Below are 17,052 nucleotides of genomic sequence, written 5' to 3' on the forward strand. Positions count from 1 at the left end.
CTAGTTCCCTAACCAGGGATCGAACCTGGGCTCCCTGCATTGGGAGTGCGGAGTCTTAACCACTGGCCCACCAGGGAAGTCCCATACCTCAATTGTTTAAAAAAGTATGCCTCAGGGGCTTCCCTGGTGGCGCAGTGGTTGAGAATCTGCCTGCCAATGCAGGGGACACGGGTTCGAGCCCTGGTCTGGGAGGATCCCACATGCCGCGGAGCAACTGGGCCCGTGAGCCACAATTACTGAGCCTGCGCGTCTGGAGCCTGTGCTCCGCAACAGGAGAGGCCGCGATAGTGAGAGGCCCGCGCACCGCGATGAAAAGTGGCCCCCACTTGCCGCAACTAGAGAAAGCCCTCGCACAGAAACGAAGACCCAACACAGCCATAAATAAAAATTAAAAAAAAAAAAAAAAAAATGCTCCCTATTTCACTTACAAAATTAATTTAAAAAAAAAGAAAAAAGTATGCCTCAGGAAGAAGCAGGAGACACATTTGTCAGCATGGGGCATAGGGGAAGACAAAGTCTGGGCAAGAAAGAGGTGGGTAAACATTGCAAATGTCATGTCCTTCCCTATTATTGGAAACCATTAGCTTTCTGGCCCTCTTGTGTTTCCAGCTGTGGTAGAGTGAAGGTGAGATTCAGAAAATTGTCATTCAGATTAGGGAAAGCCCTAGGTCAGGGATACATTTGGTCTGTCTTGTTTCTCTGATATGTCTTTTTTTCCTCCCATAGCCTCTGAAGGTAGAGGTGAAGCTATGTCCAGGGTAATTGGAGTCTTCAAGGGCTAAGACACATTTTACCAGTTTGAGTAAAGTATAGAAACTTTGCGTTCCCTTAGGTCTCTTTACCTTCCCCACTTATACTGTAATTATCTTAAATATTTCTCTATGCTGAGAACCACATAAGGCAATGTTATAATTTTTACTTAAATCACTTAACATGATTTAGAAAACTCATGAGAATAAGATGGTATATTATTACTTATCCATATCTTTCACTCTGTTGCTCTTCATGACATTTCAAGTTTTTTTTTTTTTTTTTAAATAATTTTCTTTCTGTTTAAAGAAATTCCCTTAGCCATTCTTTTAGAGTAGGTCTGCTGGTGACTAATTCTCTTAGTTTTCCTTAATCTGAGAACATCTTGATTTTACCTTAATTTCTGAAGGATGTTTTTGCTGTGTTCCCTCATAGAGGGAACTTTTCACGCCACTAAGCTGTTGATTCTGCCAGTCTCCTAGCCCATCCTCCAAGAATCGGCTCGAATGTGCTTTCTTTTGTGAAGCAGTCTGTGTCACTCTTTGAACCCCAAACCAAAAGCAATCACTTTTACAGCTGGAATTTGTACATTCCCCTGATAAAGCGCCAGTCTTACAGGGTTTCATCTTGTTCTTTTTCCCACTAGACTGTGAACTCCTTGAAAGCCAGGATCAGGTCGTATTCACCTTTGGATCCCACAGGTACATTCATTAATATATCCAATTAACACAACAGTGTATTTGGTGCCTCCTACGTAGGAGTCACCGTGTTGGGCACTGGGTGTCAATTGGACTTGATTATCCAAAGACTAGGTATACAGAGGTGAATAAAGTGATGATAATAAGGGTCCCAGCGCTTACTGATCTTCACCAGTGCAGTATTAAGCACAGAGTAGTTGTTAATACTAACAATCTGGTAATCTAGAGGCTAGTCCTTTTACTCTGCTGCCACTTTCTACTTCTTTGACCCCATGGGAAAACTTCCTGTGGAGTCCAGACATGCTGAACCCCGAGAAAGTCAGATGCTTCTTTGAGTCATTCAGAGAAGGAGGAGAGCTTCAGCCAGTGCTGGAACCTGAAGTCTCTGGAGGGCAAGGCCTGAGGAGGAGGACTGAGCACAAACCCTGAGGGCCCTCCTGTTAGCCAGGAAAAGGAGAGCAGGTCTGGGGTCCCAAGGGGATAATAGCAGGAACGCTATTAATTACTTATGTACCAGCCTTGCTGGTCTAGGGGGCTGATGAAGTTACTTCGATGCATCCTATCTCAGTGGGAAACCAGGCTGATGGGGACTGGCAACTAAAAACAACACCCAAGATTTTTAGGGCAGTGAAAGTATTCTGTATGATACTGTAAATGTTGATATATGACATTATACATTTGGTAAAACCCATAGAACTGTGCAATGCAAAGAGCTGAACCCTAATGTAAACTGTAGACCTAGGTAATAATAATAATAATACGTAAAATTTAAATAATATAACAATCAAGTGTAACTAAGGTACCATACCAGTGGAAGATGTTAAAAATAGGGGAAACTGAGGGGTTGGGAGAGAGGGAATATTTGGGAACTCTGTACTTTCTGCTCAATTTTTCTATAAACCTAAAACTACTCTAAAAAATAAACTTTTTTTTTTTTTTTGGACTCTGCTTCTTGAGCCATTTTATTTTATTTATTTATTTATTTATTTTGGCTGTGCTGTGTGGCTTGTGGGATCTTAGTTCCCCGACCAGGGATCAAACCCGTGCCCCGTGCAGTGGAAGCATGGGGTCCTAACCACTGGACTGCCAGAGAATTCCCAAAAATAAACTATTAATTAAAACAAAAAACCCATCATCCAAGAAGTGACAGCTAATGGGAATTGATGAGGAACAGGTAGAAGATGAGGACAGGAGCAAAGGTAGGAAGTCTGATTGGGGGGACCTGGCTTTGTCTTCATCCCTCTGTCATTCTTCAGTCCTGGAGACAAGCTCACCACCACTTTCCATCCCCCTACATATTTACACAATCTCTCTTCCCTGTCATTCCCAAGGCACCAGAGTTGGAAATTCAAGGAATTTCAAGGAAAAGTAATTTTCATATTGAGGATGAGGATGACGCTGATTGTAGAACTGTAGGTCCAGTTATGGATGGTGAACTCAAGTCAGAAACGGGAGAATCTGGCAGGACCCAAAAACTTCTCTAAGCTGTCCAGAAGCAGTAGAGTCTTGAAGTTCCCTGGGGACTTAGGGTCCAAGAATTTCAGGCAATAGTGTTGGATACCTCTACATCTAGTTCTCCCAGTTTTAGGAATGTGTCCCTGTAGCTTTCTGAGGACTTACTTCTCTTATTCTAGGGACTGATTTCTTCTTGCTTATTAGGGAGCCGTCCTGGAACTGAGAGGAGTGAATAAGATAGGAGGAGGGACCCAAGACCCCTTCATTGGCCTGTTCCCTTTGGTTGTGTGCCAAGTGGGTTATGGCACCAGAGAGAAACCTTTATGCCACAATGATGTGTGGACTTTTTTTTTTTTTTTTTTAATTTATTTATTTTTGGCTGTGTTGGGTCTTCGTTTCTGTGCGAGGGCTTTCTCTAGTTGCGGCAAGCGGGGGCCACTCTTCATCGCGGTGCGTGGGCCTCTCACTGTCGCGGCCTCTCCCATTGCGGAGCACAGGCTCCAGAAGCGCAGGCTCAGTAGTTGTGGCTCATGGGCCTAGTTGCTCCGCGGCATGTGGGATCTTCCCAGACCAGGGCTCGAACCTGTGTCCCCTGCATTGGCAGGCAGATTCTTAACCACTGTGCCACCAGGGAAGCCCAATGATGTGTGGACTTTTGTACCAGTTTTAGGAGGCACCGTATGCCATTGTTCCTTACTGTTCAGACTACAGTTTCTCACCTAGACCCCTGGATGAGATATGAAGCCCAATTCCTATAGTTTTGATATAGGCTTAGAAAGGGGTACTATCAAGGTAATGGATGCATTTAATTAGGGAATTGCACTGGAATTAATGTAAAAACTGAAAAGTTGCTCTTATCTGGTCTGACTTCTGGTGGATTCTATTGTCCTATTCCTCTACCTATTAAATCCATTGAATAAGAACTATTTTGGGGAACTTCCCTGGTGATCCAGTGGTTAAGACTCTGTGCTCCCAATGCAGGGGACCTGGGTTCAATCCCTGGTCAGGGAACTAGATCCCTCGTGCATGCACAACTAAAAGATCCTGCATGCCGCAACTAAAGACTCCACGTGCCACAACGAAGACCTGGCGCAGCCAAATAAATAAATAAATAAATAAATAAATAAAGTATTTTGGGCAAAGTTACAGTTACCAAAGGGGAAACGGGGTCGGGGGAGGGATAAATTAGGAGTTTGGGATTAACAGATGCACACTGCTATATGTAAAATAGGTGAACAACAAGGACCTACTATATAGCACAGGGAACTATATTCAATATCTTGTAATAACCTATAATGAAAAAGAATCTGAAAAAGAATATATATATATGTGAAACACTTTGCTGTACACCTGAAACTAACACAACATTGTAAATTGTAAATCAACTGTACTTCAATTAAAAAATAATAAAAATTTTTAAAGAACTATTTTGGGGTCTCCTATCCAGAAATCACTGGCATCCCTGCCTTTCACCTCCCACTTCCCCAGAAGACCCAGAGGAATTTTTTCTGATCGAAGTTTAGGTCTAGAGAAATCCTTAGGATGAGAGGGATATGGGGCAGGAAAAGGGAGAAACCTGATTTCAGCATGGGGGCAAAGGTAAGGGCAAAGCCTGAACTAAGAAGAGGCAGATAAATATTTGTGAATGTTATGTCCTTCACTGTTTTCAGAGGGGTCAACTGTTTTGTCTGGGATAAAGAGAAGGTCAGATCTAAAAAGCAGTCATTCAGATCAGAGAAGCACAGAGGCAAAGGACGTGTTCAGACCATCTCATTCCTCTGGCTTCTTTTTTTACCAGGAGCAGGTGAGTATCTCCCACAGCCTATAAGGTTTGATGTCCAGTGTGATTGAAATTTCCAAGGGCTAAGACACTTCCAAGCTCTGACCAGTCCTGGTGTCTCTTCATCCCAAGCCTTTCCCCACTTCCCAATCTGAGCACTGCTTCCTTCCAGCAGGGCTGTTCTGCTGACCCACCATGACCCAGGCTGTGCTGCTCCTTTGCTGTGTCTTGCTGTCCCAAGTGGCTGCCTTTCCAAGAAATGCCCAGGAAGGGGCCCTGAACTTCCAGCCATTTTTCACAGAAACTGGGCATCCTCTGAACGTGCTCTCCAACCAGATCCCTCTCCCAGATCCCCAAACTTGCCAGGATCTCTTGCACACAGTCCCCTCCTTAGCCCCTGTCTCTGAGTACCTATCCAACTTAGCTCTGGAGGTGGCCCTGGAGGAGGTTGGTTGCACAACCAAGGCCCACATTCTGCAGCTTCAGCTTGTTAAGATGGGAGGAAAGGACACCCCTGAAACCCTCATCCGTGAGAGCAAAAAGCACAATAAGGGAGAAGGGATTGGCAATTCTAAGGTCATTCTGAAGGATCTGGGAGGATCCCTAGGGGAGCTTAGGTGGGTGCAGCGCTCAGTTACCCTTCCTGAGGCACATAGGCAGGAACATAAGTGGGTGCTCTACGAGACAGCGCAACTGATAGTTGAATTTGCTGAGAAGCTCCCTTCCACTGAGCTGGTAACAGAGTTAAAGACTTCTGCCATTAGTGTCACCCGGAAGTGCACGGATAAATCTCGGGAGCATTTGGAAGCAGTAGGCAAACAGCTGATGGAAAGCCCTGAGATTAAAGACTTCACAATGCCTATGGAAGATCAGATATACTTTGTCAAGCATTCCACAACCATTCTGACGTGCCTTATACTGGGACTAATACAGAAACATTTCCAGACATTTTTTGGATAGGGAAGGCCTCCGAGGAATCCTATCTCCTGTCTCAAATGTCTCTGATAGGACTGTGTACAAGGACTGTGCACAACAGGTAGTTAGAAATGTTGAGACAGCTTAGGGCAGAAGTGTGCTACTCATTTGATCCCAGTGCTAAAAGACATGTGACCAGAGTCAGCTTTGCCCCCTCTCTTAATAGGTCCTAGCCCCTATTTTTTCTCCCAATTTCTCTGTATTTCAGTTGAAAGATACTGTGGATATATTATGTACTAGACATGAAGGATATTGTAATCTTTCCCCGTTCAACTACCTTTTACTTTCTAATTCCCCAACTGGATGCTATAGCTTGCTTGTGTTAATTTTTAAACTGAAAAGAGAAATTAAACGTTGCTTCTGTATCAGAATCACTGTTATTTGATCTCTCTTAACTGCGGGTCTCCGTGGCATTTTTTTTGGCGGGGGGGCGCTGTGCAAAATGGGATCTTAGTTCCCTGACCAGGGATCAAACTCAGGCCCACAGCATTGAAAGCGCCAAGTCTTAACCACGGGACCACCAGGAAATTCCCTCCATGGCTTCTTTTGTGAGCTGGAGATGAAATGTGGCAGGGACATGTAGGAAGTGCCAACGTATTTTGAGGCTGAGTGTGTAACAAGGGGACAAGGTTTGAGCAGTCAATACAAACGGGCAAATAATTATAGAGGTCATATCCCTTGCTGATCATTGGGGAAAGCAACCATCTTTCCTCCTCATGGGACAGAGAACTGGGCAGAGTGGGTCTAGATCTACCAGAGCAGTTTCACTTCTCCCTGACTGGATTGTGTAGTAATTTGGGGCCCCATACCTGCATGGAATGGGGCCCATGTAAAGCAGAGGAAGTCCCTGGTGATCTGGATAGGGAGACCAAGAAGAGCAATTGAGTCCCATTCCCTGGCCCCAAACTTAAAAGGAAGAGAGGCTGGGAGTTGATGGGTGAGATGTCCTCTAACTGAGCTCTGGGTTCCTTCAGACCACAGCCCAAAGGAAACAGTTTGTGTGTTGTCTTCCACTCTAGTATAGTCAGATCCAGCTAGACATCACCAAGACCCACCATGACCTGCTCCTTTAGTGCCTCCTGCTGTACCCTGTGGTTGTCACTTCATGTGGTGCCCAGAAAAAGACCCTGGTGCCTTTTTCCTCATCTCAGGGGATCCAGCCACCCACAGCAGGCTCTTGGTTCTGCCAGACTCTGCTCCCAAAGTCCCTGGCTGGCCTCACCCACTTTGTACTCTACCAAGGATGTCCCTGGAGCAGACTGATCATGAGACTGATTGCTAGATCCTGCAGCTTCATCTTTATAGCCTGGAGGATGTGAAAGCCATGCAGGTTTTCTTCAATCAAATACAAGGTGTCACATGGACAGCTGCACAGGGAGGGGCCTCCCAGGGAGCGCCCTGCCGCAGCTATTAGGCAGGGCTCAGCCTGATCCAGGGAGAGAAAGATGTGCCTTCTCTACTCTAGAATGTTCGTATGAGCAAGAGCAGCATATGTACAACGTGGTCCAGCTGTTGCCAGGAGTGGGAATCTACCACAAAGTCAGGCATAGCTTTGTACTCTGCTGCTCAGAACTACAATAGACCCAAGGAGTGAGGCTGAGATGAGGCCATAGGCCTAGGCTCCAGCCTTCGGATGATCATGGCCAGGTTATCAGGGGACCCAGGGGCTATTGGTGAGCTCTGTGCTTAAATCTGCAGCGAAATCTGGGGTTCAGCAGCTGAACCAGTATTACCATGAAAAAGAGGCAAATGCCCCTCTGTCAGAGACTAAGGAGGAGGGCTTGGAAGGCACCACAGATGTGAATCACCCAGGGGTGACAAACAACAACCATGGCCTCGGAAGACAAGACACCTGAAGAAGTAAACTCAGCTCCTACTCATTTTGGGCCTTATTCAAGGGCCATGACTTAGATACTTTTCCTAGGAATCTTATGCTTTATATAAATAAAGAGATTATTCACAAAAGGAATTAAACTGAATTTAAAATTATCACCAACTCCCTTATCCTAAACTTCAGATATGGAATAGAATATTCAACTATGATTATGTCAGTCTGTCATTATTCATGGTAGTGAAGAGAATCCTCTTCCCTCAAAAACAAAACAAAACAAAACAAAACAGGTTTTTCCCTTCATCATAAAATCATATGACTCCTTAAATCATATACATGCTTGCTTTATTCTGTTAGGCTCTGGGTACTGCAATGAGATTTCCCAAAGATCAGATGGCCCCAGGAGCAAGAATGCTGCCCAGGCCAGCAGGTCTTTCATAGATGTGCTAATCCACGTATTGAAAATCAGAGGTGACAAATCTTACCAGTCCTTGTTGAAATTCCAGGTGGTTGGAAAGAGGATGATCCCTCTGATTAAGGTAGGGAAGAGGGACCTGGGGGTGTATTAAAATAGAGTCAATTACAATCTTAGGGGTTTTATGACTTCTTCCACAATTTCCAGACTACTGCAATCCAACAGAAATTTGAGAGATGATGAAAATGTTCTATATCTGTGCTGTCCAATATGGTGGACACGAGCCCCATGTGTCTACTGGGTGCTTGAAATATGGGTGGTACAACTGAGAAACTGAATTTTCTTTCCAAGTTTTAAATTATTATTCATAGTTTTTATTGTTGGTATTACGTGATAATGTCTCTAGGTGTTATGGACTGAATTGTGTCCCCCCCAGAATTCATCAATTGAAGCCCTAACCCACAATGTGACTATATGTGGGGAGAGGGCCTTTAAGGAGGTAGTTAAGGTTAAATGATATCATAAGAGTAAGATTCTAGGGACTTCCCTGGTGGCGCAGTGGTTAAGAATCCACCTGCCAATACAGGGGACAAGGGTTCAAGCCCTGGTCCAGGAAGATCCCACATGCCGCGGAGCAACTAAGCCCGTGAGCCACAACTACTGAGCCCGCGTGCCTAGAGCCCACGCTCCGCAACAAGAGAATTCACTGCAATGAGAAGCCCGGGCACCAAAACGAAAAGTAGCCCTCCCCTCACCGCAGCTAAAGAAAGCCTGCACACAGCAACGAAGACCCAACGCAGCCAAAAATAAATAAATAAATAATAAAATTTAAACAACAACAAGAAAAAAAGAGTGGGATTCTAATCCAACGGGACTGGTGTCATAAGAAGTGGAAAAGACACCAGAAATGCATAAACACAGAGGAAAGGCTATGTGTGGGAACAGCAAGACGGCAGCCATCTGCAAGCCAAGGAGAGATGTCTCAGGACTAACCAAACCTGCCAACACCTTGACCTTGGACTTCTAGCCTCCAGACCATGAGAAATAAATTCCTTTTGTTTAAATCACCCTGTCAGTGGTATTATGTTATGGCGGCCCTGGCACACTAATACATTAAGTATGGGGTTTTTTTCACCTATTTTCTGGTATCCTGTGAGTCTAGTCAATCTGAAAATTTTTTCTTCCTCATTCTTTTCTTAGTTTTTTTTTTTTTTTTTTTTGGCTGCTCTGCGCAGCTTGTGAGATCTTAGTTTCCCGACCAGGAATCAAACCTGGGCCCACGGCAGTGAAAGCACTGAGTCCTAACCACTGGACCTCCAGGGAAGTCCCAGTTTAGCTTTTTTAAAATTGTGGTAAAAAACACATAGCATAAAATATACCATCTTAACCATTTCTAAGTGTACAGTTCAATAGTGTTAACTACCTTCACGTTGTTGTGCAACCCATCTCCAGAAGCTTCTCACGTTGAAAAACTGAAAATCTACCCATTAAACAACTCCCCATTTCCCCCTCCCCTCAGCCCCCAGCAACCATCCTTCTACTTTCTGTTTCTATAGCTTTGACTACTCTAGATCTCTTCCGGCTCATTGTAATTTGTCATCTCTGACTGAGATCCCTGCAGCAGCCGTCCTGCTAGTCCTCCTCACTCTAATCTCCCCTCCTCCTAAGTCCATCTTCCACATTGCCTCTTGAGTTACCTTTCTAAAACATAGGTTTGATTCTATCACTCCCCTGTCCAGACCACCTGATGGTTCCCCACTACTTTCAAGACAGAGTCCAGAGCCTCTGAGTGTGTCTGGTCTTTGTCCAACCTTGGCAGCCTTAGGTCCATGCCACCCACATACCTACTTTACATTGAAGTCATCTTCATCTTGGACTACTTTCCATACTCCAAAAGCAGGCTTTTTCTCTCAATGGTTGGTCATGCCCGTCCCTCTACTAGAAGGCTCCAACCACACACACACATACCTCACCTGTCCTCCGGATAAACCTCTGCCTTCAAGACTCAGCTCAATTGTCACTCCTTTTGAAAAGTTGTCCCTGTTACCCTTTGAATCTATGGAGAAACTTTGGCAGTTGGGCTCTCTTCTTTCCACTGCTATAGCACAAATCCTCTGGTGTTACAGCACATTTCCTACTTCTCCCCCTAAATTGTGAGCTCCTAGAGGGTAAGGATCCTGCCTTACTCACTTTTAGATCTTTAGGATCCATTCAGTAATTTATGCAATTAACAAATATATTTGGGGCAGCTGGAGAAGTGGCTAGAAACACCTCCCACCCTACCCTTACCCCACACTGCCACCTGTGCTTCCTAACCTTTAATGGTACAATGGTACAATAGCTGTGGTCAAATTTGAGCGTACATCAGAATCACCTGTAGAGCTTGTTAAAACAGATTTCTGGAGAATTCCCTGGCGGTCCAGTGGTTAGGACTCGGTGCTTTCACTGCCAAGGGCCTGGGTTCGATCCCTGGTCAGGGAACTAAGATCCCAAAAGCCCGCGTGGTGTGGAAAAAACAAAACAAAACAAAAAACCCACACAGATTTCTGAGCTTATTCTAAGTATCTGATTTAGCAGGTCTGGGATGGGGCCTAAGAATTTACATTTCTAAGTTCCCAGGTGACGCTGAGGCTGGTGGTCTTGGGACCACACTTTGAGATCCACTACCTTATAGCCATCAGGTATTGGTCTCATGTTTCCCTCCTCCTCATAATGATTTCATCTCTCCTGCCCGACTCCGTGGCCTCTCTGCAGCCTCATTCTCACTCCCCAGCCTTTTGTTCAGTGGGAGTGATGGTTTAACCCAAAATCTTTTTTTTTTGTTTTTAAAAAATTTATTTAGTTATTTATTTGGCAGTGCCATGAGGCTTGCAGGATCTTAGTTCCCCAAGCAGGGATTGAACCCGTGCCCTCGGCAGTGAAAGCCCAGAGTCCTAACCACTGGACCACCAGGGAATTCCCTAACCCACAATCTGACAGTCTGATTTCTTCCTTTTTAATCTTGTATGAGTAAAGTATTTTTTACTTTTGTTTGCAATGAACATAATGTAAAAAAGTAAAGAAAAATTACCTATAAACCCACCTCAGAGGGCTAGTTTATTAATATTTGGGTGTCCAACTATCCTTATAGAATTTTTCTATAACTGTAATACGCACATACATTTTTTTTTAAATATTTATTTATTTATTTATTTATTTATATTTTTGGCTGTGTTGGGTCTTCATTGTGGCATGCAGGATCTGTTGTGTTGTGGTGCTCAGACTTCTCTCTAGTTGTGGTGTGCGGGTTTCCTCTCTCTAGTTGAGGCTTGCAGGCTCAGTAGTTGTGGTTCGAGTGCCTAGTTGCCCCGCGGCATGTGGGATCTTAGTTCCCTGACCAGGGATTGAACCCGCGTCCCCTGCATTGGAAGGTGGATTCTTTACCACTGGACCACCAGGGAAGTCCCTGCACATATATTTTTAAGCAAAAATTGGACTTTACTCTTCATACTAACTTGAAGACTGTGACATTTATTTTATGACTGGAAGTTTGTACCTCTTAATCCCCTTAACCTAGTTTACCCATCCCCCCATCCTGGATTCATTCTTAATTTCCGGAAATAATTTCCCAGAAGTGGAATTTGTGGGTCAAAGGATATACACATTTTTGCTGTTGGTTGATCCATTAATATCTTTTTTTTTTAATATCTTCTTTAAAATGAAAGAATTGGTTTTATTTTCTGGTAGTAAATGTAATATATTCATATTGCAAAAAAATCTGGACAACTTAAAAGAAAAAAATCCCCCAAATTTGATCACTCAGAGATCACTTCTGTTAACAATTTTTTGGCTGAGGTATAAGTTACCTATAATAAAACAGGCAGATTTTAAGCGAACAGTTCAGTGTGCTTTGACACACAAAAAAACAGGAACTCACAGAGAGAGATAGATACATAAATAGATACATAGATATATCACCAGGCCAATCAAGATACAGAACATGTCCTACACTTTAGAAAGTTCCCAGTCAATCTCACTCCCCTGCCCTCCTCTTCTCCTATGACTCCCTCCCCACATGCAAACACTGGTCTGATTTCTGTGTAGTTGTGTTGCCTCTCTGTAACTTCACACACATGAAATCATGGAATATGTCTTTTGAGTTTGGCTTCTTCTGCTCAGCGCGTCTATGCTTTACCAATGTTCTCATGGGTATCAGTAGTTTATAGCTTTCTAATGCTAAGTAATATATCAGTTTGTGAATATACGACAGTTTTCTTAAAATTCATGCACCTGTTAGTGGATATTTGGGTAGTTTCCAATTTGGGGCTATTATGGATAAATATGCTATGAACATTCTTGTCTTTTATGGGACATGTGTTATCATTTCTCTTTGGTAAATATTTAGAAGAAAAATTGCTAGGCAATAGGATGGGTATATATTTAACCATATATACATATATATGTGTATGTGTGTATATATATATACACATATAACTGCCAGTTTTCCAAAGTGATTGTACCAATGTATGAAAGTTCTACTTGATTCTCATCAACACTTGATATTATCTGTCTTTCTAATTTTAGCCATCCTAGTGGGTATCTCCTGGTGGTATTAATTTACATTCCTTTGTTGACATGATATTGTACATCTTTTGATATGCTTATTGGCCACTGTTTTCTTTTGTGAAGTATCTGTTCAAGTCTTTTGTCCATTTATAAAATGGAATTGTTTGCTTATTTAATATTGTGTGTCTATATGCATATTGCATGTATCATACCACTGATGTAAATTATAGTGACATACAGTCCTCCCTCGGTATCTGAGGGGGACTGGCTCCAGACCCTCCCTCCACACCAAATCTGTGGATGCTCAAGTCCCTTATATAAAATGTCATAGTACAGTCGACCTTCCATACAAGTTCTGCATCCATGGATACTGAGGCTGACTGTTTATCACTGACATAAATTTCACACATGTATCATATGTGATAGATACTCTTCATCAGATATATATTTGCAAGTATCTTCCCCAGACCATGCCTTGTCTCTTCATTTTCTTAACAGTAGAAGTTTTAATTTTGAAGTCCAATTTATTGATCTTTATTTTTATGATTAGTGCTTTTTTATTGTGGTAAAACATACATAACATAAAATTTACCATTTTAACCAATTCTAAGTGTATGTTTAGTGACATTAAGTACATTCACACTGTTGTTAATATCCATTCACTTTGTTACCATATCAATCTCCAGAACTTTTTCATCATCTTCCCAAACTGAAATTCTGTACTCATTAACACTAACTCCCTATTCCTCCCTGTCCTCAGCCCTGAATAACCATTATTCTACTTTCTGTCTCTGAATTTGACTATTCTAAGTACTTCATGTAAGTGGAATCATATAATATTTGTCCTTCTGTGTCTGGCTGATTTCATTCACTATAATGTCCTTAAGGTTCATTCATGTTACAGCATGTGTTCAAATTTCCTTCCTTTTTAAGGCTGAATAATGTTCCATTGTATGTGTATACATTTTGTTCACCCATTTGTGAGGGACATTTAGGTTGTGTGAAATGGTCTTTCATTGTGGTTTTGATTAGCATTTCCCTAATGATTAATAATATTGAGCATCTTTTCATGTGCTAATTGGCCATTTGTACGTCTTCTTTGGAAAAATGTCTATTCAAGTCCCTTGCCTTTTTTTTTTTTGGGTGTGGGGGGGCTGTGCCACGAGGCTTGTGGGATCTTAGTTCCCCGACCAGGGATCCAACCCAGGGCGCACTGTGGTTAGCAATCACAGTGAGAGTGCCAAGTCCTAACCACTGGACCGCCAGGTAATTCCCCTTTGCCCATTTTGAAATTGAATTGTTTGTTTGTTGTTAAGTTGTAGGAATTCTTTGTATAGTCTGGATATTAACCCCCATCAGCTATATGATATGCAAAGATTTTCTCCCATTCTGCGGGTTACTTTTTCACTCTGTTGTTAGTGTCCTTTGATGCACAAAAGTTTTAAAAGTTAATTAATTTAAAGTTTTTAATGAAGTCCAATTTATTTTTTCTTTCGTTGCCTGTGCGTTTAGTGTCATATCCAATAAATCACTGCCAAATGCAATGTCATGAGGATTTTTTTCCTATGTTTTCTTCTAAGAAACTGTTTTAGCTCTTATGTTCAGGTTTTTGATCCATTTTGAGTTAATTTTTGTATATGGTGTGAAGGGTCAAACTTCATTCTTTTGCATGTGGATATCCAATTGTCCCAGCACCATATGTCTCACTGAATGGTTCCAACACACTTGTAAAAATTCATTTGACTACATATGCAAAGATTTACTTCTGGGTTCTCTATCTTTTTCTGTTAGTCTATATGTCTATCTTTATGTCGATACCACACTGTTTTCTGTGTGTGCTTTTTTGCAAATTTTGTTCTCAATTTATTTTTTAAATTGAAACTATGTTTTATTTTTCTCGTTGATTTTTATAAGTTCCCAATATGTTAAACAATGTTAAGCAAAGTCTCTCATCCACTTATCTGTTAGGGCTAAACTAGAATTATTTTCAGGAAATGCTTTCATTTGCTGAAGCATATTCTCTCAGGAGGCAAGGCTTCTTGAGTTGTGTGTCCTAGTTTGTATCTTCATTTTTTAAAAAAATAAATTTATTTATTTATTTATTTTTGGCTGTGTTTGGGTCTTCGTTGCTGCGCGCGGGCTTTCTCTAGTTGCAGTGAGCAGGGGCTACTCTTCATTGCGGTGCGCGGGCTTCTCATTGCGGTGGCTTCTCTGGCTGCGGAGCACGGGCTCTAGGTGCACAGGCTTCAGTACTTGTGGCTCGCGGGCTCCAGAGCGCAGGCTCAGTAGTTGTGGCGCACGGGCTTAGTTGCTCCACGGCATGTGGGATCTTCCCGGACCAGGGCTCAAACCCGTGTCCCCTGCATTGGCAGGCGGATTCTTAACCACTGTGCCACCAGGGAAGTCCCAGTATCTTCATTTTTAAGAAGAGGAATTATTCTCTCACTGCAGCTCAGCTGCTTACAAAAGCATGCAAGTGTGGCTTTGACTGGCCTTGCAGAATGACTCCTGTGAGGTACTTGTCATTATGTGTAGTACCACACTGTTTTGATTACTGTAGCTTTTTTTTTTTCAGGAACCACTTCAGTCTTATTTTATTGACTTCTTTTTGATCATCAAAGTTGTTTTCATCTTTGTAGTGATGCAGCGTTGTAATATATTTTCAAATCAGGAAGCAAGTCCTCCAAGTTTGTTTTCTTTTTCAAGATTGTTTCAGCTATTCAATGTCTCTTGAAATTTCATGTGAATTTTAGGATGGTTTTTCTGTTTTTGCAAAAAACATTACGGGGATTTTGGAAGAGATTGCATCAGATTTGTTAGTCTCTTTGGGTAGTATTGACATTTTAACAATGTTAAGTCTTCCAATCTATGGGTGTGATGTCTTTCCATTTATTTATGCCTTCTTTAATTTCTTTCAGCAATGTTTTGTAGTTTTCAATGTATAAGTCTTTTGCCACCTTGGTTAAGTTTATTCCTAAGTATTTTATGCTTTTTGATGCTGTTATAAAAAAATTGTTTTCTTTCCTTATTTCTTTTTTCATATTTTTCACTGTTAGGGTATAGACATGCAGCTAATTTGTGGTGTTGATTTTTTATCCTGCAACTTTGCTTAATTTGCAAATTTGCAAATTAATTTGCAAATTTGTGTGTGTGTTATTTAGGGTTTTCTACTTATATGATCATGTCTTCTGCAAACAGAGATAATTTTGCTTTTTCCAATTTGGATGTCTTTTTTTCTTTTTCTTGCCTAATTGCTCAACACTATGTTGAACAAAAGTGTTGAAAGCAAACATCTTTGTCTTGTTCCTGATCTTAGAGGAAAAGCTTTCAGTCTTTTACCATTGAATATGATGTTAGCTGTGGGTTTTTCATTTATGACCTTTCTTATTAAGATAGTTTCTTCCTATTTCTATTTTATTGATGTAAAATGCTTTTCTACATCAATTGAGATGATCACGTGATTTTTCTCTTTCATTCTGTTAATGTGGTGAATTACACTGATTGATTTTCATATATTGAACCACTCTTACATTCTAGAAATAAATCCCACTTTGTCATGGTGTAAAATCCTTTTAATATGCTACCAAATTCAATTTGCTAGTATTTTGCATTAATATTCTCATGAGATATAGGTCTGTAGTTTTCTTTCCTTGTAGGGTCTTTGTCTAGCTTTGATATCAGGGTAATGCTGGTCTCATAGACTTAGTTAGACATGTTCCCTCCTCTGATATTTTAGAAGAGTCTGAGAAGGATTGGTATTAATTCTTCTTCAAATGTTTGGTAGGAAAAAAAAGAATGTAAAAAATAAAAACAAAACTAAAAAAACCCACAAATGTTTGGTAGAATTCACCAATAAGACCATTTTGTCCAGGGCTTTTCTTTATTGGGAAATTTTTGATTAGCGACTCAATCTCCTTACTAATTATAGGTCTGTTCAGATTTTCTATTACTTCATGATTCAGTCTTGGTAGGTTGTATGTTTCTAAGAATTTGTCTATTTCATCTAGATTATCCAATTTATTGTCATACACCTATTCATAGTATTCTCAAATTCCTTTTTGTTTCTGTAAAACAAATAGTAATATCCCCACTTTCATTTATTTTTTTTATTGAGATGTAATTGACATATTATATTAGTTTCCTTGGTGGGAATGTAAACTGGTGCAGCCACTGTAAAAAACAGTATGGGAGTTCCTCAAAAAATTAGGATTTTCTACATAAACAATCATGTTGTTTCTAAATAAATACCGTTCTAATTTCCTTTCTAGTTTTTTATGAGATTAATTTTTTATTATTTCCTCATTATACTACTTAGGACTTCCAGTACAATGCTGAAAAAGTGATGAGTAGATATTCTTGCTTTTTGATAGATCTTAGGAAAAAAGGGTTAAATATTTTACCCTTTGTTATGTTACTCCACAGAAACGATATAGTCCTAGGTAGGGTTCCCTAGGGATTTAGCAACCAGTAACTTCAGGTAGTGTTGGACCGCTTTGCACCTAGTTCTTGCTTCCTACAATTTTGGTAGTGCATCCTTACAGAACTACCCCTCTTCTTTCTTCTGTCTGCTGTTAGTTGTCAGAGGCCGCTGCTGGGAACTGAG

General features: G+C 41.4%; 1 protein-coding gene across 1 annotated transcript; it reads left to right on the forward strand.

Annotated features, from left to right (window-relative positions):
* Positions 1-4,878: 4,878 nt before the first annotated feature.
* On the forward strand, positions 4,879-5,643 carry LOC133101484 (apolipoprotein F-like). Its single transcript, XM_061206323.1, has one exon. The coding sequence runs from the start codon at positions 4,879-4,881 to the stop codon at positions 5,641-5,643; it is 765 nt and encodes a 254-aa protein (XP_061062306.1).
* Positions 5,644-17,052: the final 11,409 nt, after the last annotated feature.

The sequence above is a fragment of the Eubalaena glacialis genome, chromosome 11 (assembly GCF_028564815.1).
Source record: "Eubalaena glacialis isolate mEubGla1 chromosome 11, mEubGla1.1.hap2.+ XY, whole genome shotgun sequence".
NCBI lineage: Eukaryota > Metazoa > Chordata > Mammalia > Artiodactyla > Balaenidae > Eubalaena > Eubalaena glacialis.